The sequence below is a fragment of the Bubalus bubalis genome, chromosome 9 (assembly GCF_019923935.1).
Source record: "Bubalus bubalis isolate 160015118507 breed Murrah chromosome 9, NDDB_SH_1, whole genome shotgun sequence".
Classification (NCBI taxonomy): Eukaryota; Metazoa; Chordata; class Mammalia; order Artiodactyla; family Bovidae; genus Bubalus; species Bubalus bubalis.
The window spans coordinates 94051101-94078818 of record NC_059165.1 but is presented as its reverse complement, the minus strand read 5'-3'; the positions used below and the strand labels follow the sequence as shown (position 1 = coordinate 94078818).

The 27718-nt window shown below is 55.7% G+C and overlaps 3 protein-coding genes across 14 annotated transcripts in view; 1 reads left to right on the top strand and 2 right to left on the bottom strand.

The window, feature by feature from the left end:
• Positions 1-8849, top strand: part of HNRNPM (heterogeneous nuclear ribonucleoprotein M) — a 40037-nt gene extending 31188 nt beyond the window's left edge. For 4 of the 10 annotated variants that reach the window (XM_025293361.3, XM_025293362.2, XM_025293360.2 and 1 more), the window contains 5 exons: positions 10-84; positions 3359-3412; positions 5382-6184; positions 6850-6901; positions 8427-8849. In XM_025293361.3, the coding sequence (XP_025149146.1) occupies positions 10-84; positions 3359-3412; positions 5382-6184; positions 6850-6901; positions 8427-8590 (1148 nt within the window). In that variant the 3' untranslated portion in view covers positions 8591-8849. Of the gene's footprint in view, positions 1-9; positions 85-3358; positions 3413-5381; positions 6185-6849; positions 6902-8344 lie in introns of all 10 variants that reach the window. The other 6 variants (XM_006046711.3, XM_006046712.3, XM_006046710.3 and 3 more) reach the window with 3 other exon arrangements.
• Positions 8850-10018: 1169 nt separating this feature from the next.
• On the bottom strand, positions 10019-22649 carry PRAM1 (PML-RARA regulated adaptor molecule 1). 3 transcript variants are annotated; one of them, XM_044948068.2, is made up of 11 exons: positions 18501-22649; positions 18052-18151; positions 14198-15698; positions 14058-14103; positions 13910-13977; positions 11022-11079; positions 10807-10918; positions 10558-10720; positions 10438-10471; positions 10310-10344; positions 10019-10191 (listed from the first exon to the last, which is right to left on the bottom strand). In XM_044948068.2, the coding sequence occupies exons 2-11, from the start codon at positions 18052-18054 to the stop codon at positions 10163-10165; spliced, it is 2049 nt and encodes a 682-aa protein (XP_044804003.1). In that variant the 5' UTR covers positions 18055-18151; positions 18501-22649; the 3' UTR covers positions 10019-10162. The 3 variants fall into 3 exon arrangements, with proteins under 3 accessions (XP_044804003.1, XP_006046770.3, XP_044804002.1); XM_006046708.4 differs by lacking the exon at positions 10438-10471; XM_044948067.2 differs by lacking the exon at positions 10438-10471 and having other exon boundaries at positions 10019-10344; positions 18501-18724; positions 21607-22649.
• A 150-nt stretch (positions 22650-22799) lies between these two features.
• ZNF414 (zinc finger protein 414) lies at positions 22800-26509 on the bottom strand. The gene is made up of 8 exons (XM_006046704.3): positions 26358-26509; positions 25345-25657; positions 24907-25014; positions 24687-24792; positions 23794-24140; positions 23661-23711; positions 23077-23250; positions 22800-22982 (listed from the first exon to the last, which is right to left on the bottom strand). Exons 1-8 carry the CDS (start codon positions 26358-26360, stop codon positions 22909-22911), a joined length of 1176 nt encoding a protein of 391 aa, XP_006046766.2. The 5' UTR covers positions 26361-26509; the 3' UTR covers positions 22800-22908.
• Between the last annotated feature and the right edge of the window lie 1209 nt (positions 26510-27718).

The following is a 27718-nucleotide window of genomic DNA, read 5'->3' as shown; positions in this document are numbered from 1 at the left end:
TCTCCACAGAGATGGAGCGTGGCATGGGTGGAGGATTTGAGAGAATGTCTCGAAGCTTTGGAGAGCCCCTTGGCAGAGGAATGGGTAAGAAGGCCCCATGGACCCCATGTGGGCAGGGTCAACCCTCCAGGGGTGCAGGCTCACCCTGATATTGGGAGGTTCTTAGGCAAGTCAGCTATTTTTCTGAAGGCTTTTAAAAAATTGTATGTTTTCTAGACCTGATACAAACTTTTGGTCCTTGAATTTTTTATTGATAGCAGCAGCAGCACTATTATTGTTTTAGTCTTTTCAGATGGCTGCTTTTTTCACATTGGTATAAGGTGTTTTCTTGCTGCAGAGTTAAGACTGCTGTGTTTATGTGAGGTTGTGGCTCTCTAGTCATGGGGAAGATTGTCAAGGTTCAGCGGGGGTGTGAGTCTCCTTAGTCCAGTGGCCTGTAGGGTTCCAGTTGAATGAGGGTGTGCTTGCTCTTGCATGTGAAAGAGCTCTTGGTGAACCAGGGAAGTTTCCTAATGTTGGAAGACTTTGAGTACTGGGTCCATCTAAATGTAGTTTTGGTTAGTTTGCAGAGCAGTATATTCTTTACTTTTCCATAGTTGGTTTCCCCTGTTTTGAGTTTAGATGTTTCTAAGAATTTGTCAGCCTAATTCTCCTCTGTTAATTAGCGTGGAACAAGGAGATTGGCTATTCATAGGCTCTAGAGTTTGTTTCTCTCAGAGATTTAGAGCGTGGATAACTCCCCGCCACCACACACATGCCCCCTTTCCCCATCTTCACTGGCACATCATCCTGAGCAGATAGGCGGCTTCTAGGTGCTAGCCTCAGAATGCTCAGCCTCTGTCTCTGTGGGACACCTTGGGCTAGGTGTGAGAATTGTAAGCTCTTTATGTCTAGTTTGTGTGAGCTGAGCTGTATTCTTAGAATTTATGAAGGCCCTAGAAAATTTGTCATCCGTGAGACAGGGTTCAACATTTTGCAGCTTATCTCCAGGAACCCAGTCTTCTGTGTTTACGTCATGAAAATCAGGAATTATTAAGAACTGTTTCTTTCAGAGTAGCCGGTTGAACTTTGGTTTATTTACCCCCCTGACCGTGGTTAGGAAAGTTGAGTGACTTTTCTTGCATCGACATTGACTGGCAGGCAAGATTTTTTTCCTGGCTTGCTTGTTATGACTGTTGCTTTATTCTAGATTGAGCTTTAGAATTTGGGGTAAGTGATTAGGTCAGTTACAAGTTTCTTGTTGCCGTAACTGTCTTTGTTTTTGTGTCTTGGAGTGGTGGGATATTAAAAAAATAAGTTATTGTCGTTTGACTGCAAATACTAATTTGTAGATGAGAACAAAATGGCACATGACTTTGCTCCCTCAGGCACTTTTCTCCCCTTCTTGAGCCTTGATCCTTTGCTGCTCTGGGTACCTCTCAGCACTGACGAGGCAGTTAGCTTTGCCCCAGGTCCTGTGGTGGCCCAGGAAGGAGGTGGCCTGCTGAGGTCGTCTTGTGTGGTGCCAGGAAACTTGTCCTCTCCCGACCTGAATACAGAACGGCCACTGCTGGCCTCGGTCTCTCCTGCTCCTCTGGGCCTTCTCTCTGAGACAGCGTCCTGTTTGTCCTGAGCCTTCCCACAGTGGCCATAGCAACAGTAAAGAGCTTTTGTTCTCTTGCTTCTTAGGATCAGACCCAAGTTAGCAAAACGGTCTTTGTAACAAAGCAAATTTTGAAGTCAGGTTTTCAGAGGAGTTGCCTGGGTGGTTTTTCAGATTCAGTTTCTGGCCTTGTATTTCTGTGTGGCTTACTCGACAGGTCATTTTGGTGTGCCATTCGGTGTCCCTTCCTGTCAAGGCAGTAGATCTCTACCTCTCTGTATGGACAGCTGTACTTGGTACTGCAGGGATATAGATGGATCCTTGACCTTGAAGGGTGTGCTGTCACCTAGGAGTAATGCTGAGAGTGGCTCAGGGCAGCGCCACAGGTCAACTCGGAGAAGTGACCTAATTGAGGTAGCCGTGGAGATGCTGGCTCCTGGGCTCTTGGCAACCATGTGAGCACCACACAAAGGCTCTTGTTTTCTCTGTGTTAGGATTTATAAAAGCACCACTCTAGTTGACTGGTAGAAGTGGTAGGGGTGCAGGAAGATGATGCAGTAACTGCAGGGCATGCTGGAGGGCTGGGTTTCAGCATGGTAGAAGGGTCCATGCCCACAGAGAGGGCTGACAGAGTCAGTTGCAGAGGCTTGGAGGTGTTGGTCTACCTTGGATGGGAAGAACAGATTGAAATTGAGAGTCAGAGCAGAGAGGCCTGTGAATGCCCTTTGTGAAAATAATTTGGTCTTTCTCTTCAAATCAGCAGTGGGCCGATTGCGAAGTCTTTTGCAGGGAATGGTTTGATCCATGTGATATTATAGAAACTAAACCACAGGCCTGGGCATGCAGAGCAGGCTCCCAGGCGTCATACAAGAGTAAGCCCTGGTCTTGCTTGCAGGTGGGAGGTCTGCTTCTTGGTGTACCTTCCCGCCCCCTTCCTTTAGCAGGTAATTGTAACACTTGAAACAGCTGCAGGGCGAGGGTTCAGTCTCCTCGTCATGGTCACAGTATGAGATGTGCTCTGTGGCTGTTGTCCATGTTGCTTAGCACTCTTCAAGACCAGCAAGAGGGTGGGGACAGGTCTCTCTTACATAATGAAAGACCCAGAAGAAACTGCAACGCTAACACTAGCTTAAAATAGGTTTTTCTGAACCGCCAGCAAGCAAGCAGCAGTATTGCTGTTTTGGACAGCTGAGCATATTGGGGTTTGTTCGCCTGCGGTGGCGTCCGTCACTTGGTCGCCATCACATGTAGCTCCCTCCACGCAGGGCTGGTGGCTCAGTTGGCTACCGCCTTGCCTGGCCTGGCTTGTGGACTGGGATGAACTTCCAGCACTGCACATGGTTACTGCTAGTTTTTATGGTTTGGGCTCTCAGTGTAGCTACAGCAGTTTGTTGAAGAGTACCTGTGAGGGGTTGACTGGAAATGGGCGGGTGAGTGGGCTCTTCAGTCTGCAAGTCCTGAGGTCTGGACCGGCTTTAGAAAACTGGGCTGCTGGCCCCCCGTTCCTGCTGTGACTTACCGAGTTCAGCTCACGGGTGCCTCTTTCCAGAGGCCCTCCCGAGCAGGCCTGGGCCTGGAGCTCCATGGGCCCTGCCATCTGACCCGTCATCAGGACTCTTGCAGCTTCCCAGTGAAATGACCTTGTCTGTGTGTGTGTTTCTCAACCCCTCCCCCTTTCCTTTTTTAATTAGTAGTAGTCCTGCTCTGGAATCTGTAATAAATTTCTATTTCCATAGAGGAATTTGGCTAATTTTTTTTTCTTCCTGATTTCCTTAGAAATCCTAAGTAATGCCCTGAAGAGAGGAGAGATCATTGCAAAGCAGGGAGGAGGTAGGAAACGCTTAGTTTTGATGTTTTGATGTTTAGAATAGGCTTGTGTTACTGGGGGTAGTAGAGTGTAGTGCTGAAAGCATGGGCTCAAAAATAGACTGCCTGGGGTGGGGAACCAGCTCTGCCTTCTCTTAGCTGTGTGACACTTGGCAAGTTACTGAACTTCTCTGTTTTTCATGCTGTAAAATGGGGCTATCATGGTACCTACCTCATAGGGTTGGTCTGTAAAGGAAATGAGTTAATGTGTACGCTTTTGCCATTGTCAGAATGTCCATGTGATTTGGGGACTTACTTGTTTCTAGTGGTGTAAAATTGCAAATTGCTAAAAGTAAATATCTTAACCTGATTATAAAAGTGTACACCACCTAATCATAACAAATGGACCGTATACATGTACTCAAATTCAGAAAATTATGAAGAACGTAAATACCTGAAATCTCACTGCCCAGTGATGAATGCTATAAATATTTTGAAATACATTCTTCCATTAGTACACCTTTTTTGACGGGTACCTAAAACTAAATGTAGTTATTTCAGAAAAGGGGGGAAAAAAAAGTTACTGTTTTTTTTTCTTATGGCTCTGAGCATCTTGGCATGTCCTTGCTAACTCCACTTGCTGGAGTTACTCTGTGGTGGGCCGATTCTATAATTCCATGTGGGTACTGTTTCTTCCTAGTTCTCTGTTGCTCTTGGCATCTAAAGTGTCACACTCATTTTTGATAATCGTTTGGGTATGCTATCCAACCTCTCTAGACTTGTTACATTTTGATAGTTTCTGAGATATTTTGGCTCTGAAAGTTTAATATATTTAAAATTATGTTTATATTTTGCCACTTGGTATGTTGTTACTCAGCGAAGAAAAGAGTCACCAAGAAGTGGCATGACTTGTGCAAGGTCATGGCCTTGGTCAGTTAGAGAATCAAAGAATCTCCTCTTCTTGATTTGCATCCTGGCCTTGGCTACTTGATTCAGTAGTGGCAGGCTGGGTGCTCAGCTGCTCATTTTTCAGAGGCCGGTGGTGGTGATGGTGGTGGTGGTGGTGGTGAAACTTGAATGAGAGGAACCCTTGGGCTTTGCATGTGGAAAAACTTGGTGGGAGGTGCCTTGGTGATGGAGCAGACCCTCCTCTCTAAAACTGCAGGTATCACAGGGTCCCTGTGCCCTGCTGACCTGCTGTGGTTCAGTGTCCAGCTGAACCATGAACCATGGCAGTGAGGGACTGATCCCAGGCCACTTCCAGAATCTTCTCTGCAGTGCCATCGGCTTTTTCTTTCAAAGCTGGCAGAGTTACACATGGCACAGTCAGGTGACGGTTTCCCTGACAGACAGAGTGAGGTTCATTGGAAGTGGCTGGCTGTGTTCATTCATACATAAGGGTCTGTATTAGTGTTGATTTTGTTTTTTTTTGTCTCTTCCTGATCACATGGCTGTGTAATAACTTCTGTAGGCTGTGGAGGTGCTAAGGACATGCAGCCAAACTGGTTACCAGCAGGGGATTGTAGAGGACAGGTTGGGGGATGATAGAGCTTGTGAGCAATCCTAATTGTCCCTATTTATACTCCATGTAAGCTGGTTGGGTGACCAGCTGAGTGTGGGGCTTCTGTCTCCCACCCCTATAATGTCTTGTGGTGGGGGGACTGCAGAGTTCTCAGGAATTGATGTCTTGCTCACAAAGCTCGTCCCAAGTATCAGCACCCTCAAAGTGATGTGAAGGACATTGTTAATAAAAGTCCTCGGGTGGGTTTTCCCCCCTTTTAAATTTTTCTGTGGAAATTAACTGTGGCACCGAAGTAGGAAGAATGATGTACTCACTACCCAGCTTTTGAGGGTTATCTATGATAAATTATTGCTGAACCATGGTTGAGTTTGTAAACTACCCAGGCCTCTGCACCCAGGGAGCCCTCCAGGCACAATGTGCACACAGGTCCTCAATCCCCTGATATACACCTGTTCTGTGTCTCCGTTTTAGGTGGAGGCGGAGGCAGTGTCCCTGGAATTGAGAGGATGGGCCCCGGCATTGACCGCATCGGGGGGGCCGGCATGGAACGCATGGGCGCAGGCCTGGGCCACGGCATGGATCGTGTGGGCTCCGAGATTGAGCGCATGGGCCTGGTCATGGACCGCATGGGCTCCGTCGAGCGCATGGGCTCTGGCATCGAACGCATGGGCCCCCTGGGCCTCGACCACATGGCCTCCAGCATCGAGCGCATGGGCCAGACCATGGAGCGCATCGGCTCTGGCGTGGAGCGCATGGGTGCCGGCATGGGCTTTGGCCTCGAGCGAATGGCCGCACCCATTGACCGTGTGGGCCAGACCATCGAGCGCATGGGCTCTGGTGTGGAGCGCATGGGCCCTGCCATCGAGCGCATGGGCCTGGGCATGGAGCGCATGGTGCCCGCAGGCATGGGGGCAGGCCTGGAGCGCATGGGCCCCGTGATGGATCGCATGGCCACCGGCCTGGAGCGCATGGGCGCCAACAACCTGGAGCGCATGGGCCTGGAGCGTATGGGCGCCAACAGTCTCGAGCGTATGGGCCTGGAGCGCATGGGCGCCAACAGCCTAGAGCGTATGGGTCCTGCCATGGGCCCGGCCCTGGGCGCTGGCATTGAGCGCATGGGCCTGGCCATGGGTGGCGGTGGCGGTGCCAGCTTTGACCGTGCCATCGAGATGGAGCGTGGCAACTTTGGAGGAAGTTTCGCGGGTTCCTTTGGTGGAGCTGGAGGCCATGCCCCTGGGGTGGCCAGGAAGGCCTGCCAGATATTTGTGAGAAATGTAAGTGGCTCTTCAGGAACATCTCGGCCCCTGTGCACATGGGGAAGAGGGAGGCAGAGGTCAGCAGGACCGAGGGTGGCAGGTTGCAGTGAGAGGGGATGGCCTCAGAAGGAGAGCTTAGCATGCAAGGCCACCTTGCCTTTGTCCCTAAGGTTTGGTGTCGGTAGAATGAGGTGGGAACATGAGAGCTTATGACACTTGTGCAGCAGAAATAGTGGGTTTTGTGAAATCCTGGGCTTCTCTGACTACAGGTAGAGAAGACCGTGATCTGGAGAACTTGAGGGTTTTTTTTTTTTAAACTCTCAGCTTGATGAGCTGCTAAATACCTGGCATGACAATTCAGAGTGGGGAGAAGGCTATATCTGAATTACCTTCACCAGATGGACCACTTTTAGCCACTGTGCTGTGGTTCTGTGGGCTGTTGACTATGGGCAGCTGTGCGTCCTGTTCCCTGTGTGAAGTTGCCGCAGATAACAGGGAATGAACTTGCTGTGCTAGTTTAGGACCTCACCCAGACAGACTTGTTTTCTGCTGATCACTGCAGTGTGAAGGTCAGCCAGTATCTGTGTGTAATGAGAGGTTTCAAAGGCATCCTGAGACATTTTAGGTTTCTGCATTAGGATTTGGTTGCATCACTCACCAGTTCCCCTTTTCTCCACCCTCAGCTCCCGTTTGATTTTACATGGAAGATGCTAAAAGACAAGTTCAACGAATGCGGTAAGTGTTTGAGAGAGGCTTCCTAAATGCTTCCTTGTGTTGTGGCTTGTGTCAAGGCTCCCATCCTTGTCTTGTAGACACCTTCCATGACTCTATAGAGGACGGATGGGACTTGCCATTTTTCTGCCTGTGCAAACGCTCAAGCCGATTGTTGAGTTTCCTCTTATGTGTCAGACACTTCTGCACCCCTGTTCTCATTTCATCTTTGCTGTTTGCCTTTCCCGGTTTTTGAAAAGAGGTGGGCATTGTCCTCATTTTACAGAGTCAGGCAAAGTCACATTGCCAAGATCACATGGCTCCTAAGTGACAAAGCTCAGTAAAATAAGTACATCTGAGACAAGGGTGCCTTCCACAACTGCACCATGGGTTTGTCTCTCAAAGAGCACTCACCCAGCAGGCACGGATGAGGATTCATGGGCTCAGGGCAGGTGTTAGTTTGTGTGCAGTGTGGTTTCCTGGCAAACCGGGCAGCCACTCTGCACGGCGTGCTTTGTGGCCAAAAGGAAGTTCGGTTGTCTCTGGGTGAGGTGCTGCCTCTCACCCCCACCACTTTTGTTCTTTGAACCATGGCAAGTTGGGAGCCCCAGCCTTAAGCCAGAGGCCTGGCTGACTCTCTGGATCAAGGCTTCCTCAGTGTTTTCTCATTTCCTTTTGCCACAGTAACTCAGATTTCACCAATGTTGCAGCCTCTCCTGGTTCTTCTCTTGGGTCAGTTATTGAGCCACAGCCTGCCTTCTTGCCCTGTTCTTGCCCTCTCTCCCTACTCCTTAGTTCACAGATTGTAGTGGAAAAGTCAAGTGGATCATGCCACTTCCCCTCCCAGGCCTGGAGGTGTCTGTCTCTCTGTTGGCAAGAGAAATCCAAAACTACAAGCCCTGTACCACTTAGTGTCTGCCCAAGCTGTTTTAGAACTTGCCTGTGAGAAGCCCTCCAGGGCTTGACCTTCTCTTAAGCAGAGTTCATGGCCCTAGTGCTGTGCTGGCCAGCCCCGCTACACTTGTGTTCTTGGCCCTGCGTTTCTGTAGCTCTTCCCTTGTATTGTTTTCCACAGTGCTTGACACATAACCAGGATGCTTAACCAGAGCTTGAAGGAATAACCTGCTTGTTAATGATTACGAAGCTTGTATTTGGACAGTACAGAAGTGTCCATGGTATTGGTGATGGCCTTGTAAACATAGAGGAGCAGTGTATTAAAAGTGAAGCCTCTGTAAAATTTGCCTATAAAGTTGGCTTCACACAGCATATTTTTTTTAATAACTCTTGAGCATGAAGGTGTACTTTCAGGACTGCTTATCATGAGTCAGATTGTTGTCCCGTGGGCAGAAGAATGGCAGTGTGGTGGAGGGCCATGGTAGCCGGGTTCCAGCCGCTGTGTTCTGAGCATTCTTGCGTCAGGCGCAAGGGCCGCTCTCCCTTTTGACTCTGTCAACCGAAATCCAACAGGTGATCTGGACTGAGTGGAGCCCAGACTGAGCTCTGGGTTTGCCTGATGAGTTGTGGTCTCTTCTTCCCTCCCTGTGCCCAGGCCACGTGCTGTATGCCGACATCAAGATGGAGAATGGGAAGTCCAAGGGGTGCGGTGTGGTTAAGTTTGAGTCGCCAGAGGTGGCTGAGAGAGCCTGCCGGATGATGAATGGGATGAAGCTGAGTGGCCGAGAGATTGATGTTCGAATCGATAGAAATGCTTAAGCAGTTGCCTTTTTTAAACATCGATACCAGACCTCTGAATTTGTATTTTTTCTTGTTAACCATTTTAATTTGTTGGCTGGATGTATAAAGATGTTTAAAAAATTCAGTTGCTTTTTGGGGTAATTTGAATTACTTTTTTAATGACTGGGGTTCCATTTGACTGTTTGCATTGAGATTGCAATGTGCGCAATTTTTTTTGTAGTTGTGGCATCTTGTTGACATCGAATATGACTTTGATAATAAATACCAGTTCCTGAAAGCTGCTTGCTTCTGTGTGTGTGTTGTGGGGTAACCACCTGAGGTTGAGGAACCAAAGCCACTCAGTCTTCTTTCTGCCCTTGGAGCTGTATGGACCCTTGAGGTGAGAGGCCACTGGCCTCAGCCTCTTGAGAAAAATCTCTTTATGGAAACCGAGTCCTGAGTGGGCCTGAGTCTCCAGTGCCAGTGGTGGTGTACTTGGCTGTCAAAACCAGCCTGTCTCCCCAGTGCAGTGATTCTGTGGAGCACAGATACTGCAAGGGGCCCATTTCCAGACTTTGTCCCAGTCTGCCCCAGCTGCTGAAAGGAGCATTTGTTTCTGTCAGTCCTGGAGGGTGGGCGGTCCTGTCAAGGTGCTGGCAGATCCAGGGCCTGGTGGGGGCCTGGTCCTAGTGCATGGATGACACTTTCTAGCTGTAACCTCACGTGGCAGGAGTCGTCGAGGGAACTTTCTCAGATATTTAAAACAATATTTTATTTGACTGTGCCATGCGGCTTGTGGGTCTTCAGTTCTCCAAAGAGGATGGGGACTGAACCCAGGCCCTTGGCCATGGAAGTGCATTGTCCTAACCACTGGACAACCAGGGAAGTCCCCAAACCTCTTTCATAGGGCACGAATCCCATCCACAAGGACTCTGCCTCTGGACCTCATGCTTTCTTGTGCCGTCACCTAGAGGGGTAGGTTTTCAATTTAGGAATTTGTTTTTGACAGCCAGAACACAAATTTCAGTCCATAGCAGCTTTTCTTTGCTAAAACAGACCAAGGAGAGTGTAGGTTTCTGAGCATGTTCTGCCCTGTCAGAGGTTTCGGCTGAACTTGATACTGTACTTGGTCAGAACTGGGTCACATTCTCTCCACAATGTGACTGACTTGGGCTATTGCCTGTGAGGAGCTGCAGCAGCTGCTTGTCGTGCTGGACGTGGAGGGCCCCCAAGCATCTCCCTCTGCTCGCTGACCGCAGCTGACCTGGTGCCATCAGAGGGTCCCTCAGCTCAGCTTCCAGCAAGTGGCCCCCTCCCTTGCCACCTTCCCCTGCCCCCCTTTTTCCCTTCTGGCCTTTATCCTTGAGGGGTGAGGAGACCTGGACCTCACAGATTTCCCCCAAGTATTTGATCATGGCTCCACTGTGTGTGGTCATTAGCAGGGAAAGAAAAGACAAGACACAGGAGTCACTTTAAAACTGGGACTTTATGTGGTCTGTGGACGTGGCCAGACAGGAGCCCAGGCAACCGCTGGGGTCCAGGGCTCCTTATTAGCAGGTGACTGGACTGGTGGGCTGTCCATTCATCCCCACACTTGCAGCCTTACTGTCCCTAGGGCAATGGTTGGCTGTCCAAAGGATCTGCCAAGAAAGGTGACTTTCAGTGACCCTTTCCCCGTGAGCAGGTAGCCAGCAGCCCCTGGAGGAGTGGCAGAGGACCTCGCCCCACCCGTCCCATCCACCCAGAGCATCTACATACCCCAGGCAGCGACGTCGTCGTACACTTCTGTTTCCCTGGTGGAGAGCACAGTTGGGTCGGCCAGGGTCACCCTGCCCTATTGTCACACACCCCCCCACCCCCTGCCCCCAATCAGCGCTGGCACTCACAGGGGCAGTAGAGCTGTTCTAGGCACATAGCCATCTGTGAAGAGAGCCGGGTGGGTGGGTGAGGTCTCCTCCCTCCTTGGGCGGCCTGCCTTCCCAGGCTGCCCCCCACTGGTGACTCACACTTGCCCTTGGTGTCCCGGCACAGCATCTCCTCCTTGCTGGTGAACTCGATCACCTCCAGGATCTCCCCACGCCGGATCCCCAGGTGCTTGCCACCCCCACGGCGAGTCTTGGCATTGGGGTCGATCATCATCCTCGTCTGAACCACAATCTCTCCCTCAAACTGGGGAGGGGGACACAAGAGCTGCCGCTTGCCCGCGGTGGCCACCTGGGGCCGAGCCCAGCCCTCCCAGGACTCTTCATTCATACCTTGAACTTCTTCCGAAATTCCCGCTCAGCTTTCTCTGCCTTCCGGAGCTGCTTCAGGGACTTCAGGTCTGTGGGTGGCACCTGCGGTGGCTGGAGGGGCGCCTTCTCCTTCCTGAGCGCCCGCCCCCCAAGGAATTAGGTGCTCATGCTTCTCAGGGACCCCTTTTTACTGTTCTCCCCAGCTCAGCCCTGCCCTGCCCACCTCCCTCTGGTACCTGAGCTCTGGGTTTTGAGGTGGCCTCCACGGGTACTGCTGAGCCGACAACACTTCATCTGGGACAGTCAGAGTGCCGAGTTAGGGCAGGGCCATTGAGTGTGGGCCTCTGGTTCTGGTGGCCTGATGTTCCCTGGTCAGTTTTCAGGACTTGGGTCTCCTCCTCACCCTCTGCTGCCCAGGCCTCTCATAGTAGATTGCCTTCCATTTTCCTAACTCCTGCCACAGGCCAGGCACGGCAGAAACCGTTAACCATTTCTTTCAACTTTCTTTTCTTTAAAAAATGTATTTGGCTGCTCTGGGTCTTAGTTGCAGTATGTGGGATCTAATTGCCTGACCAGGGATCGAACCCATGCCCCCTGCATTGGGAATGTGAAGTTTTAGCCACTGAACCAACAGGGAAGTCCCTTCTTTCAACTTTCTTGATGGCTGTCATCCCAAGTTGCCTGCTGAGGAGGTAGCAAGGGCCAGAGAGGTAAGGCAGCCTGCCCAAGGCCACCAAGCCATTAAATGGTAGAGGCAGGGCTCCTCTGTCAGCTTTTGAGGCAGTTTCACCCCTCCCTCCTACAGCACGTAGGTTTTGGAAATTCTAATGAGGCATGGGTCAAAAAAGAAGGCCAAGGAAAGTGTTTCTTGAAAGCAAACAAAGCCTGCCTCTGAGAACGGGCTGTGTCAGGCTGGGGTTCTTGCTTGGTCTGGCTGATGAGGAGACGACTGGAAGGAGTCTCCCAGGTGGCAGCCCACTCGACCTGGCAGCTGACCAGCTTTTTAGGTGAGGGCACCGCTGGCCAAGGGTCTGCTTACAGTGAGTGCCTCATGAGCACCGGGTGAGTGAAGGATCTAGAACCTGCAGCCCCCAGCTTTTTTTGCAGTCCTCTCTGAATGATTTGAAGTGCTGCCCTGGGCATTCCAGACCACCAGGCCCCCCACACCATCAAGCTGCTGGGGTGGGGAGGGGGCTGCATATCTGCATGGTGCACTCTTCCCTTCCCAGACAGTTTTTGCCTCTAGCCTCAGCCTGGTGCTGAAGTGACTCCCAGAGGCCACCCGGGCTGGAGATGGTCACCCAGCTGGAAGCAGTACTGACTTCATGCCAGTGCTCCTATACACCTCCTGCAGCCTAAGCACACAGCCCTGGGTGCAGCCGAGCAGGGCAGACCCTGGCGCCCTGTAGCCCCGGCACCCTGGGCAGTGAGATCCTGAGCAGGCTGCCCTCAGCTCCTGACCCTTGAGGAGCTCCCTGTCTGTGCAGGGAGCTGCCACTGCTCCAAGCGAGGCAGAGAGTGGGAGGGAGGCACCCAGAGTCCCTCAGGTCGGGGATAGATGAAAGGGGCAGAGTAGCCTTTGGGACAGTCCGCACTGCTGTGAGCACCCACCCCCACCCCTCGAGAGGGAGAGATCTGGGCAAGCGTGTGGTACTGGGTCAGAGTCTTGGAGAATGACCGGCACAGGATGGGGGACAGTGAGCTAAGCTAAGGATGTGTCTGGTCTACTTGGGGTTGGGGAAACAGAAAAGGGTGGGCTCATGCCTGCAGAGTTGCTGGAGGTGGCGCATTCAGAGGTCCACATCCCCAGGAGTGGCAGCCCCCTCCAGACCCGAGCCACAGAGCCTCACTAGAGCGGAAGCAAGAGGGGCCCTGTCAGGAAGCTCTGTGCTCACAGGGGTGTTGCAAGCAGCCCCTGGGGAAAGCAAGCCCAGGAGAAGTAGCAGGGCCCAGGAAGGAGTCAAGCCATAGAGGCAGCAGGCTTTGGGGGCTGGGCTGGTGAGGAGGGGGCAACAGCTGGGGACCCCTCAGGTACCTCTGACAAGAGGTTGCCTGGCAGGAGACCCTCTGGAGATAAGGGCAGGAAGCAACCTGGGGGCAGAGGCTCCCATGTGCTGGCTGTGAGCTGGGGCAAGTCATGTCTCAAGCTTCCACTTGTGTGAAATGGGGTGGGGGCGCACAGTGCACATCCATTAAGTGCTGGTGGGGAGATGGGGTGCATTTCTCATGTGAGGTCTGTGAATGCCTCTTCCCTGAGCTGGGCCTGCCTGGCCTTCCTCCTGCTCTCCAGGAGTGGAGGCATGGAAAACGAGACAAAAGGGGCCTTGGACACCCAGAGCACATGGATCTGGAGGGTCGGCCATACCCTGGCTCCAGCCCTCTCCCTCTTGAGTTCAGGCCCAAGCCCTTCCCCTCAGGCACCTCCAGTGCTGTGGATCTCCTGACACCTCTTCCTTACTCAGGGTCACCTCCACTTGACACCCAGGTGCAGGCTCAACATTTAAGCCTCATCCCTATCCTGAGTTTGCTTGCTATCATCCCTGGTGATACACCATTACATCCTTGCCGGTTTTGGTTTTGTTTTTTTTTTGGCCACGCTGCTTGCAGGATCTTATTCCTGGAACAGGGATGAAACCCGTGCCCCCTGTGTTGGGAGTTCAGGGTCTTAAGCACTAGACCAGGGAAATGCCCCTCTGTGGGATTCTTCCCCTGTTCTACATGTCTACGGCCACCACCCTGGGACACAACCCTTGGCTTGGCCGCATCGTGGTCAGGCTGCTGGCCTCTGGCTGGCCTTCCTGTTCCTCCACCAGGAGCTGCCATGACCTCTCTGACCCCTTTCTCTCTTTTTTTCTCCCCTAGCTACACTCCAGTGTTCTTGCCTGGAGAATCCCACGGATGGGGGAGCCTGGTGGGCTGCCGTCTATGGGGTCGCATAGAGTCGGACACGACTGAAGTGACTTAGCAGCAGCAGCAGCAGCAGCTCTGCTTTCAATCCCTCAGGCATATGAGTTGTCATGGGGCCTGGTACTAGCAACATGGACAGAAAAGGCCCCTGTGATGACTGTTCCCCCTCCTCGGATGCTTCAGCAGACTGGTCTGGCTGAGTGTCCCACTCTGTCACCTCTGCTCCTGGGGCCGGGTCCAGAGTGTTCTGTGGGCTCGACATCATCGTACACCTCGTCTGGGTCCCTGCAGGGATACCTGACGTGAGTGAGGGCCTGTTTCAGCCCCGTAACGCATGCCTGTGCTCCCTGACTCCCCATGCTCACTGTGGGATTAAGTAGAGGCCAGCAGAAGAGGAGGTCCTGGGCAGAGCTGCGGAGAGATGAGATGGGAGGTGGGGACGTGGGTAGGCCAGGGAGTGTCGACCTGCCCGCCCCTGCTTTCTACCTGGACCATCCACACCCACCTGTGTCTGCTGCCACAGCTCTCCGGAAACTCTGGATGTCCCTGGGGCCTGGGGGCAGTGGGGGCTTGGCTGGGGGAGGGCCCAGGCTGCTGGCTGGGGGTAGAGGCCTCCGCCGGGGCAGGTGACCAGGTCTGAGACCCAGCCTGGAGCCAGCACTCCGAGCGAGGGCTCCTGATCTCTGCAGCCGTGCCCCAAACCCTGGGCTGAGCAGGACCCGGGGGTTGGAGCCCGCCACGGCAGAGGGCAGCGAGCTCTCTGAAAAGGAGCCAGGGAGCTGGGGCTTTCTTGGGAGGTTCCTGGGCAGAGAACCGGGCTCCGGCTGTGAGAGCTTGCGCGGGGGGCCCCGACACTCAGGCTGCAGAAACTTCGAGGGGAACACACTGAACTCGGGCTCCGAGGACGTCCTCGAGAGGCTGGCGGGCTCCGGCTGCGGGGGCTTCTTGGAGAGCGCCTTGAACTCACACTGGCGTGGCTTCTTGGGAATCACACTGACCTCCGGCTCCGAGGACGTCCTGGTGAGGTCACCAAACTCAGGTGGCAGGGGCTTCTTGGGGAGGTCATTCAGCTGAGGCCGGGCGATCTTTCTGGGAAATGTACTGAAGTCGGGCTGTGAGGAGTGGGGGTGGGGCTCACCAGATTCGGGCTTTGAAAGGAGCACTGGAGGGACCTCACTGGACTCGGGCTGCGGCAGGGGCTTCTTAGGGAGGCCACCGACCTGAGGCTGCGGGGGCTTTCTGGGAAGCTCACAGAACTCAGGCTGCGGGGCCTTCTTGGAAAGAGTACTGAAGTTAGGCTCTGAGGAGTGGGGGTGGGGCTCACCAAATTCAGGCTTTAAGAGGGGCACTGGAGGGACCTCACTGGACTCAGGCTGCAGCAGGGGCTTCTTAGGGAGGCCACCGACCTGAGGCTGCAGGGGCTTTCTGGGGAGCTCACAGAACTCAGGCTGTGGGAGCTTCTTGGGAAGAGTACTGAAGTTAGGCTCTGAGGAGTGGGGGTGGGGCTCACCAAATTCAGGCTTTAAGAGGGGCACTGGAGGGACCTCACTGGACTCGGGCTGCAGCAGGGGCTTCTTAGTGAGGCCACCGACCTGGGGCTGCGGGGGCTTTCTGGGGAGCCCACAGAACTCAGGCTGCGGGGGCTTCTTAGGAAGAGTACTGAACTTGGGCTCCACGGGGGGCCTGGGGGTGTTGCTGAGCTCAGGCTGCTGCGGGGGCTTCTGAGAGGGGGCCTCAGGGACCTCGGGCTTTCTGGGGAGCGGCGTGGCCTCGGGCTGCAGGAACTTCTTGGAGAGTTCACTGAACTCAAGTTTGGGGGGCTTTTTGGGCAGGTCAGTGAACTCAGGCTGTGGGGGCTTCTTGGGGTGCTCGCCTAGCTCTGGCTGTGGGAACTTTTTGAAGAGTTTCTGGAACTCAGGCTTCGGGGGCTTTTTGGGGAGGTCGCCAGTCTCCGGCTGAGAGGCCTGGAACTTTGCTTGAAGGCTCCGGAAGTCCTGATGACTCCCCTAGGGGACACAGGCAGGCAAGGGACTCATACACATGGGGGCCATGGAGAGACGGACGTGGGGACAAGCAGACCAACCAAAGACACACACCCTTGTGGTCCTCTTCCCGGCCTTCTGCTGTTGACTCTCTTCTCTTGACCAGACTCCCATGTTTTTGTCTCCAGCCTCCCCGTGAGAGTGCCAGCCAGGCTCTCTTCCTGAACTACCACACACCCTCTGACCTCGTCACTTAAGCCCGGAATGTGCACACAACCTCACCCCACTCTGGACCTGCGCTCCTGGGGTCCCCTGTGGCCTTCTGCTCCCATACCCGCCCCCACCCGAACTCTGTAGAGCATCCTCAAGCTCCTCCTCCCCTCCTGCATGTCCCTAGGCCTTTCTTTTCTTATTTCAAAATGTATCTGGAGGGACTTCCCTGGCAGTCGGGTGGCTAAGTCTCCTAGCTCCTGTTTGGGGAAGTAGATTCCACATGCCACAATGAAGAGTTTATGTGCCTCAACTGAAGATGCCGCGTGCCACCACTAAGACCCGGTGCAGCCCAAAGCAAGAAATGTATATTAGTATATCTGGAACTGAACAACTTCGGACCACCTGCACCCCTGTCCTGGAATCCACCCAGGGGAGGCGGCCTCCCCTGCAACAGCACTACTGTAAGAGGCTCCTCCTTGTTTCTCCTGCCCCCGACGCCCCGCACCCCCATCCCGGGTCAGTGCTCCCGCAGCAGCCAGAGGAGGCCTGCGTCTGTCTGCGCTGAATCTGGGTGTGCTCTGTCACTTCCCCACAGTAAAAGCTCCAGAGCTCACAAACCCCCTGAACGGCACGCCTGATCTCCCCCTGCTGCCGCCTCCCTGGCCTCCCTCTCCTGCTTGGCTCCTGCCGCCTGGCCTGCCTGGGCCACACTTCCCACTGCACGTTCTCTCCTCTTCCGGGTTTCTACTCCTTTATTCCATGTGGTAGAGGCCTTTTTTCCCAGAACACCCTGATTTAAAAAAAAAAAGGGTCCCCCTAGGACTCTCTGATCCCCCCAACCTGCCTGATTTTTCTCTTAGTGCCTACCACTCTATATCATCCTATTTATTTTTACTTAATACTTATTTTTTTTTTTTTTTTTACTACTTACTGGCATGCCACGTAGCATGAGCTACTATATATTCCTAGTTCCCCAACTAGGAATTGAACCAGTGCCCCTTGCATTGGAAGCAAGGAGTCGTAACCCGTGCACTGCCACCCAGTACTGTTTTTTAAATGTCTTGACTATTTAGGGTTTGTGTGTGTGTGTGTCAACTCCCTCCCCCCTGCCCCTGAATGTGACACGAGGGCAGCAGCGCTGCTGTCTTCCCAGTGCCTCGCACTCAGTAAGATGCTCAGTAACTATTTGTTGAAATAAAGAATCTACTAGGGACTTCCCTGGTGGCTCAGTGATTGAGACTTTGTGCTTCCAATGCAGGAGGTGCGTTGATCCCTGGTTGGAGAACTAAGATCCCACATGATGCCGTGTGGCATGGCAAAAAAAAAAATCTATCTATCTATATATATATACTGGACACTGAGACAAACAGCATATACTCTGCCACACCCAGTCTGATGTGGTGCACCAGCCCTGGCACATGAAGTCCATCCCGGATCCCGTCTCGACAGGACCCACACCCTCGGTCACAGACACAGGAGACACACAAGTAGGCCAGGCCTGCTCTGACTGACAAATGACCCCAGAAGTGGCCCTGCCACAGGCCCCTGGGCCTGGCTTCACCTGGGGTCTAGGAGATTGGGGAGGGGAAGGGTAGGACCTCACTCATCTGCCCTGTCTGAGCTTCACTCTCCCCTGACCCAGAGAACAAGGAAGGGTGGCAGTTCCTTCCTAGGGCCTGAGATACCTCTGTGAAAGCACCCCCCACCAGCTGGGCTGGGATAGGCTCCCAGGTGACCCAGGGGGCTGGAGAAGTCAGGTCAGCAGGTCAGGGCCTGGAGGACTGCTGGGGTGGGCGGGGTGGGAAGCAGGTACATGACCTACTTTGTCACCCACAGGAAGTCCCTGCCACTCACCCTGGCTGCCTGTTACCTGGTGGCTGTTCATGCTGACCTTGGGGGAGGGGAGTCACCCCAGCAGGCCCACCTGTTCCCCTTCTAGTCACAGCCTCGGCCCATTGCCGCCCCTCGGAGCCTGAGCTGTCCCAGAAGTGGATTCCGGCTGCTTCTTACCTCTGCGCATTTGTGGCGGTCTTTCTCGTGTCCCCAACAGCTTTCCTGCCCTTCTGCCACCCCACTTTTGGAATATGCCCCTCTGGTTTCCACCCGTGGCATCCCTCACCTCCAGCCAGTGTGGGGCTCTCCCAGGCCCTGGAGACTTACTCACCATGGCTGCAGGAGGGCGATGGACCACAAGGCAAGTGGGACCCAGGCCAGGACCGCTGCCTTCAGGAAGTGACTGTGGCTTCTGCTCCACGGGGTGGGGTCTGCTGGCCAGGCGGGGAAGGGAGGGGAGGAAGGGGCAGAGGCGGGGACAGCCCCAGCCTGGTCTCAGATCCTGTCAGTGCTTCTTGAATTCCTGTCCTGCCCTGCAAGCTTTGGGCATGCTGTTAGCAGAATCCCTCCCAACAGTCGCTCATTTCTAGATTCCGCTGACCCCTCACTGCCACCCCAGTCCTGCTGTGTGCTGGCCTCCGAACTCCTGGGAGGACTTGTGCCAGGCCAGGAGGGCCTCCTGCCAACAGAGGCAGGCCAAGGCCACCTCCAGCCAGGGCCTCCGTGCGAGGGGAGGGGTAGTTCTCAGTAGGGAAGGGGCAGGGTAAGCTTCACGCTTACCCGGGAGTCGGAGTGAGCCGGGTGGGTGAGGCCCTCCTGCCGGCCCTTGTTGCCTCAAGATGCCTTCCTCATTTCAACACTTCCCTGCAGTCCCGATTTCCAGCTCTGAGCAGGACTCAGGACTTCCTGTTGCAGGGACAGCTGCTACACAGGCCGACGGCCCAGGCGGGGTGGCAGATTTGGTGATGGGCGGATGGGTGGGCAGTGTCCAGGTTCCCAGAGGACTAGGGAAGGAGGAAAATGGGGGTGGCTGGGAGGCCGGCAAAGGGGGGGTAAAGGTGGGGCACAAGACCAGCACTTGTCTGGAGGGAAACCCTGATGGCTTGGCTTGGTTTCCAAGAGGTCAGTGACCTTGGGGCTCATAGAGAAAGGAGAAAACACCCAGTGGGGGAGAGCAGAGCCCTGATTCTCAGCTTGGCCACACCATCGGGGTCCCTTGAAGAGTTCACAGAGGTGAACAGAAACTCCTGGAGATCCTTTTTTTTTTTTTTTTTTAATTTAAAACTTTTTGGCTACACTGGGTCTTTGCTGCAGGCTTTCTCAAGTTGCAGAGCACAGAGATACTCTAGTTGCAGCGTGCAGGTTTCTCTCATTGTGGTGACTTCTCTTGTTGCAGAGCACAGGCTCTAGGGAGCTGGGGCGGGGCTTGAGTAGTTGCAGGGCCCAGGCTCTAGAGCACAGGTGCAGGGGCTTAGCTGTTCCTCAACATGAGGGATCCTCCTAGACCAGGGATCAAACCCGTGTCCCCTGCACTGGCAGGTAGATTCTTTACCACTGAGCCATCAGGGAAGTCTGTTCCTAGGGATTCTGACTTAATTGGTCTGGGTTGTGGCCTGAGCCTGGGGATTTCTTACATACCCTCAGGGTGATTCTAATGTGAAGCTGGGAAAGAACTGGTGTCCACTAGTCACCCTGGGATCCCGATAAAGTGTGAGCTGTGCCTCAGGTCTGTCAGAGTCTGAAGCATCCCAGGTGATGCCCATACTGTGGTCCAAGGATCACACCTAGACTAGCAGGGATGTTTGAAGTTTCCAGAAGGCTACAGACAGCAGTTGGCAGTGACTCCGCCTGTGTGTCTGCTCTAAGAGCAGAGCTCGGGGATTCTGGGGCCCTGCACAGACCAACATGCACTCTGGGTCACATTCCTGGTGTTAGGTCACATTCCTGGTTCCCCTCCAAGTAGGAGGCTGAGGATGAGGATGAAGAGGTCTGTGTCCCAGAGCTGCTCAGCCTGGGAACCTGCAGTCTCTGGCCAACCTGCGCCCTCTGGGGTAGCTGCACAAGGTGGGTGCCTGCCTGGACACGCGGGCCCCTCATTCATCCTCCCTTCAGATGGACACTCCTGAGCGCCCTCTGCTGGGCGGAGCTGGGGCACTCAGAGGGACTGCTTTCAGGCATCTTGGAGTTGAGGTTGTGGGGCTGTGGAGGAACCCTCTTTGAGGTCACAGCTTGGTTGGCCAGAGAGAGGCCAGGGGCTGCAGAGGCCCATAAGGCACACTGGGGACATTGGGAGCAGTAAGACTTCCCAAGCGAGCAGACAAAGATTGGACATGAGTTGGGAGGGGATGAGGGTAGGAGGTGGCGCAGTAGTAAAGAATCTGCCTGCCAATGTGGGAGACACAAGAGACGTGGGTTCGACCCCTAGGTTGGGATGATCCCCTGGAGGAGGAAATGGTAACCCATGCCAGTATTCTTGCCCGGAGAATTCCATGGACAGAGGAGTCTGGCAGGCTACTGGTTACAGAGTCAGACACCATTGAGCGACTGAACACACATGCACGAGGGTAGGAGGCAGTTTCCAGTGACCCAACTCCCCAGGCCTCAGAGCACTTTCAGCTTGCTCCAGAGGCCAGTGAGGGGCCCAGGGAGCATGGGGACCGTGGACCCACTGTACCCACGGGAGGGGCTGTTGCATCTACGTGGGTGATGGAGTTGGGAGGCAGGTACCTGGGCCAACATGTTGGCTCTGAGTCTCTCTGGAAAGGTCCTGACACACTAGGAAGTGACGCACGGCATGGCCTGGATTCCGGGTGGGCTGAATGAGGGCCTTAGGGGGAAGACTTCTAGGCGCTGGGGGACCCTGGTCCCCTGGAGATGCAGGAAAGGGTGAGCCTAGGGCCATATTCCCAAAGGTGTCTAGGGCCTTGGAGGTGCAGGAAAAGGTGAGAGTGCCTGGGTTTTCTCATCAGTGGTAACTGTGTCCCACTTCTGGGGTCGTGTAGAAATCAGTGTGACTTTGGAACCGGGCCTGACTAGAGTTGGGCTCAGTCAGCTTACCAACCTAGCCTCGCCTTCTCTATCTGTATCTGTCAAGGTGGGCCCTTGACCCACCTCCTCCCCAGGTTCTTGAGAGGGCCCCAGGCAGCCGGCCACAGGCTTGGTGGCTGGAGGCATGTCAACTGCTGGCCAACGTTTCTCAAGCCCCCTCCCTCTCTCCCCATTCCTCTGTGAATTCTCACAAGAACTCCAAAGGCAGACTGTCATGACACCCACTTTAAGGACTAGAAAAGTGAGATACTTAGAGGGTCGGTCTTGGGGCTTCCTCGGCAGTCCTGTGGTTAGGACTGTGCTCCCAGTGCAGGGGGTATGGATTTGATCCCTAGTGAGGGGAACTAAAGTCCCACATGTTGCATGTCATACCCAAAAGATTCCCCCAAAAGGCTGAATCTTCCCCAGGGTCACCCAGCTGTGGGTCCAAGGCTTCTGGCTGAGAAGTGTGTGTGGGGGGAGCTTATGGGGGTCTGGAGCCCCCAGGGTTCCCTAATGGTCTCACAGCTCGTGTTCAGTGTCAGCTGCCTCAGTAGGGGCCTTGGGGGCCTGGAGATGGTGGCAGCGTGGTCACCTGGCCGGAGTTACCTGGGCCTCAGCTGCAACCCCATCAAGAACACTGGAGCCCTGAAGCCCCCTGAGAGCCCGAGGATGGAGGGGCAGGCAGTCCAGCTCCTGGGTGTCCAGGTGGGATAGGTCCTAAGGGCACCAGATCTCCCTACTGCCCTTCCCAGAAGCAGAAGGGCCTTCAGAACCTGGAAGTGTTCAACTTCGAGGAGACACAGCGGCCACACTAACGGGAGCAGGTGTTTGAGCCGATACCCCAGCTAGGCTTTACCTGGATGGCTTCCATGCTGAGGACCTTGCTTGGCTCTGAGAGATGAAGATTCTGAGGAGGACTGGGGGAGGACAGGAAAGGAGACAAGAGGAAGACAGGAGGCTGCTGCTGGGTGAGGGGTGGGGCCCGGGGACTTCCCCCCATGGGGTGACCAGTGTCTTGTTGGTGGCAGACAGAGGACAACCCTGATAACTTGGAAGATGGAGGAAGTAAGGGATGAAACAGGGTGGGGTGGGGCTAGGAGTCGCTGGGTTCTTGCTCACAGGATGTCTAGGTTCCCCAGGAGGAAGAGGAGAGGGATGGTGAGTGTGGCCCTGATAGGAAGAGTGGAAGATGTGCAAGATGGGGCCTTGTGGGCTACTAGGAGGACAGGATCTTCATCCAGAGAGCTGAGAGGAGCGATAGGGGTACTAGGCAGGGGAAGGGGCACGATTGGAAGAGACTTGTTTCCAGGGGTTTTCAGACTGGATGGAAGTGGGGGCGGGGGGTGGAGGACTGCTTCTGGTGCCCAGGACCAGGCAAGATGAGGTCTGGGCTAGGGGGCCACAGGGCTGGAAGGGAGAAAGATGCAGCAGGTAAAGCCAGGCCCAGAGGGATGGGGCTTCCATACCCAGGAGGTTCGACCCTCAGGGTTCTGGTGACAGCAGCTGTGGGACCAGATTTTGAACCCTGGCCCCCACCTGACTCCCAGGAAGAAAAGGAAGGAGAGAACCTACATGGGGGAGAGGAGGAGGGAGGGAGCCAGGCTCTGCAGGACTGGCCAACACCCAGCCTCATCCTCAGGGCTGGAGATAAAAGGGGAGATGGGCAGCCCACAGTGAGAGTCCAGAGGACAGGGAGGGAGAGTGGCTATGAGGCCTAAGCCCAAGCCTGCCACACAGCGCCCAGCCCGGGTGACCTGGCACCACTTCTGCCAGGACTGCTCTGTCACCTCCCTGAGGGTTGGCACAGGCCTCAGGATCTGGGGGGTTCTGGCTGGGTGCTCCTGGGACTTTTCAAATAAAACTGACAAGTGCCATCTCATCTGGTTTCTGGAAGTGGTAGGACAGAAGGGAAGGTCACCAACAGCTGTCCCAGGGTTGAGGTGACAGGGGAGGCGGGACACAGGTGGGCCGTGAGGGGAGACCTGCCTCCTCCCAAGGTGGCGGTGCCCCAGGACTGCAGTGGAGGAGCAAGGGACCCAGACACATGGCACATCTACAGCTGGCTCATCTGCCTCTTTTATTGCCCCCCACCCCTGCCATCTCAGGCTTTCCCTAAAACGACACCATTACCCACAGCCCGCTCCCTACGCGGCAGCGTTCAGAGCGGCGAGAAAACCGGACAGTCCCCCTCAGACAGCAGCGGCGATACCTTGGGTGCCAGCGGGGCCGGGTCTGGGTGGCAGAGGAGAGGGCGCCTGAGCCTCAGCCCCGCTCCTCGCCTCAGGGCCCACCACCCTTCCCACGCGCGGGCTCCCCTTGGCCTTACCCGCCGGCGCGTCGGGGCGCGGCTGCCCGGGCGCCTGGGCCGCAGGGCCGCCGGGGCGGTGGTCCTCCAGGTGTAGGGTCATGGCAGGCCGCGAGGCCGTGGAGAAGGCGCACTGCATGCACGAGTAGCGGCCGCGCGTGTGTTCCCACACGATGCGGCTGGGAGCCGCGTGCCCTGCGGGCAGGCAGGACCCGGTCAGCCCCGGCCCTGGGTGAGGGCGGGTCGGACCTTTCCCAGCCTCCCCATCAGCTCCCGGGAGTGGGAGCGTGGGGCGGGGGGCGCTGGCCTGGCCGATCCGTTTCTCCCGATCGTTTCCCCAAGTGTCTGGGGGCACTAAACTTGACTTATTCGCGACCCCTCCTCCCATCCTCTGAACCCATGTGGGAGGGAAGGGCTCCGGATCCGGGCGCGAGTTTTACACGGAAACGCCGGCGCAGATGAAGGAGCAGGGGCCGCAATTTTAAAGGCAAAATCCTGTATTTCGGGGGGAGACATTTCTGGGCACCTGGAAAGGGGGTGGGTATCCCCCAGGTCCCGCCGGGCGCAGATCCCCTCCACCCTCCCTGGTGGTCACCTGCACGCACCTGAGGGCGCGTCGGAGCCGCCCTGGGGTCTTCGCGGGCTGCCGCTTGCACCTGCGGTCAACGGGCGGGTCAAGGTCAGAAGTCAGAGTGAGCCCAGCCCACTCTGAAGGCGGCCCCGATAGCCCACACTCACCTTGGCTCTTTTTCCAGACGGCGGCGCTGGAGGCAGGAGGCCCCGGAGCGGCGGCCAGAAAGGGGCGCAGGCGTGGGGGACTTAGGCCAAAAGGCGTGGGGTTCAGGTAGGGCAGAAAGGGCCCGGTGGGGGCAGGGGCAGGGGTCGTGAACGGCTCGAGCAGCGGGTACGGCAGGCCAGGCGCCGGCGCAGGGTCGGACTCCGGGGGGCGCTCGGACGCCGGCGACTCCCTGTCCAGGGCCGGGGGTGGCGGCGGCGGGGCTGGGCTCTGCGCATGCTCGGCGCAAACATGCAGATGCTTGAAGAGCGAGCGGTGAGTGCGGAAGCGCAGCAGGCAGTTCTCACACCTGGGGGGCAGCACAGGGCTGGGCTGGGTCTCCCAGGGGGACCCAGGGAGGGGCCTATCCGCGGTAACCTGGAGAGCCGGCGCTCCAGGGTGGTCAAGGACCCTGGGCCCAAATAACCTGACTCCCCCACCTGCGGGGGAGGAGTTTGCCCTAAGGGGCCGCCCACAGTGGTCGCGACCCTTCCGGACTTCTCCAGGTCGGGACCCTGGGAAGATGAGGAAGGAAGTCTCAATTTTGACTTAGGTGATCAGTTTTCTTCTTGGGAAGTAGAGGACTGGGCGGAGTCGTGCCATGTATGTCCCCCCTACACACATACTCCTTCCCAAGCCCCGCCCTCGGGGTCCCTGGAATTGGCTCTAGGGACCAGTCTCTTCTGGGCAGGTAAGGGCAAGGCTGGCCCTAGATCACGTCCTCTTCCTGATTCAACCCCCTCGGAAAAGGAAGGGAGAAAAGCCAGGACCCCAGGTAGTAGCTGTCAAAATCGGTGGTCAGGGGGAGCTGCCTGGTCCCCCACACCAGCAGAGGTCACGGTGGACCAGGTCTCACTTGAAGTAGCGGTTGGGTTTGTAGTGCAGCTTGCCGTGGGCCACCAGTTCCTGCATGTTGGGGAAGGTCTCGGTGCAGCTCAGGGCGGAACAGCGAAAGAGCTTGCCTGGCGGCGCAGGGATGAATAACAGAGGAGTGGAGTTGGGTGGCCAGGACTGGCCGGGTGGCTCAGCCCGCCTCCCACCCTAACCTGCCTCCCCACCATCTACCCTGGCCCTACCTTCCAGGGACTGTGTGGGTGGGCAGTGGGTACGCAGATGCTGTGCCAGGTCTCGAACGCTGGGGAAACTGAGGCAGCAGCCTGGGCTGGAGCACGGTATCTGCTTCCCTGAAGGATGCACAGAAGCAGGGGGAGGGTCACCATCCCTTCGTCATCCACGTTGTCCAGGGCTCTGCCTCAGAGGGGCATTTATGGGGCTGCAACTACCGTGCAACTACTAACTATGGTTTCTTACTGGGGCCTTTACCTTCTGCCTCCCCCACCAGAAAATAGCGGCTGAGTTTCCCTGGCTCCTCGTTGGAGCCACAGCCTGGCACACAATGGGGCTCAGCAAGTGGTGATTCCCTCTAGGCGGGCCCCCAGTCTGGAGATACTCAGTAGTCTGCACTTCTATTGTTCCAGGCCTGTGATCCCCTAGAAGGTCCCATCACGTGTCACCTGGTGGTGGGCGTCGTCTGGGAGGCCGCAGGTCCTCACTGGTCCCGGAGACAGTGCTGGTTGGGCCAAGGGTGTGTCCAGGTCCGGGATGGCCACTGTCTGGGGCTGGGGAGGCACCCTGCTGGGTCCCTCCGGTGGGCCCTCCACGTTCCCACACTGGGGGTGTGGTTGCCCGGTCAGGGCCCGGCTCCTCCTCCATGGAAGAGGATTTGGCTATAGCAGCCACAACTGGGGACACCCCCTTGTCGGTCTCACTGGAGCTGGGCTCTGCAGTAGCCGGCATGTCCAGGCTGGGCCCCGAGGGTTCCTCATCCTGGTGGAAGGAAGAGGTGGGGAGAACCCCCTGGGCCCAGGGTCTGCCTGCGCCAGCTAGGGGAACCCCTTCACCCCTCCATAACCATTGGGTGTTTCTGAAACAGCGAATGCCCTGGAGACGTCACCCAGTCGGCCCCCATCCTAAGGAGAGGTAGTGGGTGAGGGGGTTGAACGTCTGCCTCCAGTGTCCCCGTCCTTTGGAAGAGAGTTGGGAGGTGTGCCAAATGTAGAAGGGGGTACCTTTCCAGGAAGCCCCTATTGAAAGAAGCATGCTCTGATCCTAACTTAGAAAGCTGGGGGGCCCCCCTACTACAAGGCTGGGGCGTGGCCCAGAGGGAGTGGGCGGTGCAAAGGCGGGGCTCTGAACAGGGCGCGGCTAGGAAGATTCTGGAGGGCCAGAAGTGGCCAAGTGGGTGTTTGAGGACGGAGATATATCTACCAGAGGGGTTCGAGCTGTGCAGGCGAACTGGAGGTGTTGGGACCCCAAACATATAAAGACCGAGGGGCGGTGCCTGAGCCCTGTAGGCGTGGCCCAGTCGAAGCCAGGACCGGAAGTAGGGGGGGGGTAGGGTGCTCCCTGAGTGACAGCGGCGGGCGACTGCCCGGATGTGGAGGCGGGGTCGACAGGAGGCTTAGAAGGCCGCTCCCCGCCAGTCCCTGCTTGTTCGCCGCGTCCGCATCCCCGGTGTCGCGCTCACCATCCTCAGCCTGGTTCAGCCTCTTGTTCTCGCGGCTTCGGCGGCTCCAACTAAGGCTGCGGCGACTCCTTCGGTGGCCGCGGGCTCGCGCTCACGTCGGCGCCATTTTTCGGCTCCTAGGTCTCGCGAGAACGGGGGCGGGGTATGCGCACTGTGCTCAGCCGGGAGGCGGGGCCTGAGAGCCAGGATTCTCCCGATTCTTCTGCCCAGAGGGAGAAGACAATGGCACCCCACTCCAGTACTCTTGTCTGGAAAATCCCATGGACGGAGGAACCTGGTAGGCTGCAGTCCATGGGGTCGTGAAGAGTCGGACACGATTGAGCGACTTCACTTTCACTTTTCACTTTCATGCATTGGAAAAGGAAATGGCACCCCACTCCAATGTTCTTGCCTGGAGAATCCCAGGGACGGCGGAGCCTGGTGGGCTGCCGTCTGTGGGGTCGCACAGAGTCGGACACGACTGAAGCGACTTAGCAGCAGCAGCAGCAGCAGCAGCAGCAGCTATGCCCAGAAAATGTGTGCAGAGATCTAGGATTAAAATTTTCCCGGGCCTTTGTGTTCTCCTGTGCAAAATGAGCATCTTCATTTCCTCCCGTCCCGTCACCATATCTCGAAGGGGGATAAACAGCAGTTCTCAAGTTGTGAGAAGGTCATGTTTAGAGGGCTGCGTCTTTGGAGGGAAATTGCCACAGAAGTCAACATTTTCAATGCACTTAGTCCGGAAGTTGGAATGGATCTGTTGAGATAGCCAAGGGCGGGAAACAAGTTCACTATCCGTCCTCAAGACACCCGGAACTTGCGTAGCCTAAAGATGGAGCGGTGTGTGTTTTCAGGAGGATAGGTGGAGAGCCCTGGCGTGATGTGAGTCACCTATCCAACTTACGTTCCTTGAGTGCCTACTTTGTGCTAGGCTCTGGGGATCCAGAGATGAACAGGACAGGCCAACATTCCTGCTCTCAGGGGGCACTCACGTTTTAAAATAGGGAAACAGACAATGAATCAACAAATGCGGGAAGTGATCTTATGGTTATATTAAGTGCCATAGAGGAAAAAGGGCTTCCCAGGTGGTGCTAGTGGTAAAGAACCCGCCTGTCAATGCTGGAGATGTAAGAGACGCTGGTTTGATCCCCTGGCCAGGAAGATCCCCTGGAGGAGGAAATGGCAACCTGCTCCAGTATTCTTGCTGGGGAGAATCCCATGGACAGAGGAACCTCGCAGGCTACAGTCCATGGGGTTGCAAAGACTCAGTGGTGACTGAGTGGCTGAGCACAATAAAGGGGGGGAAAAGCCCAGAAGGATGTGATGGTCACGGGCCAGGGAAGTTTCTCTGTGAGATGACTTCTGAGCTGTTGCCTGATTGT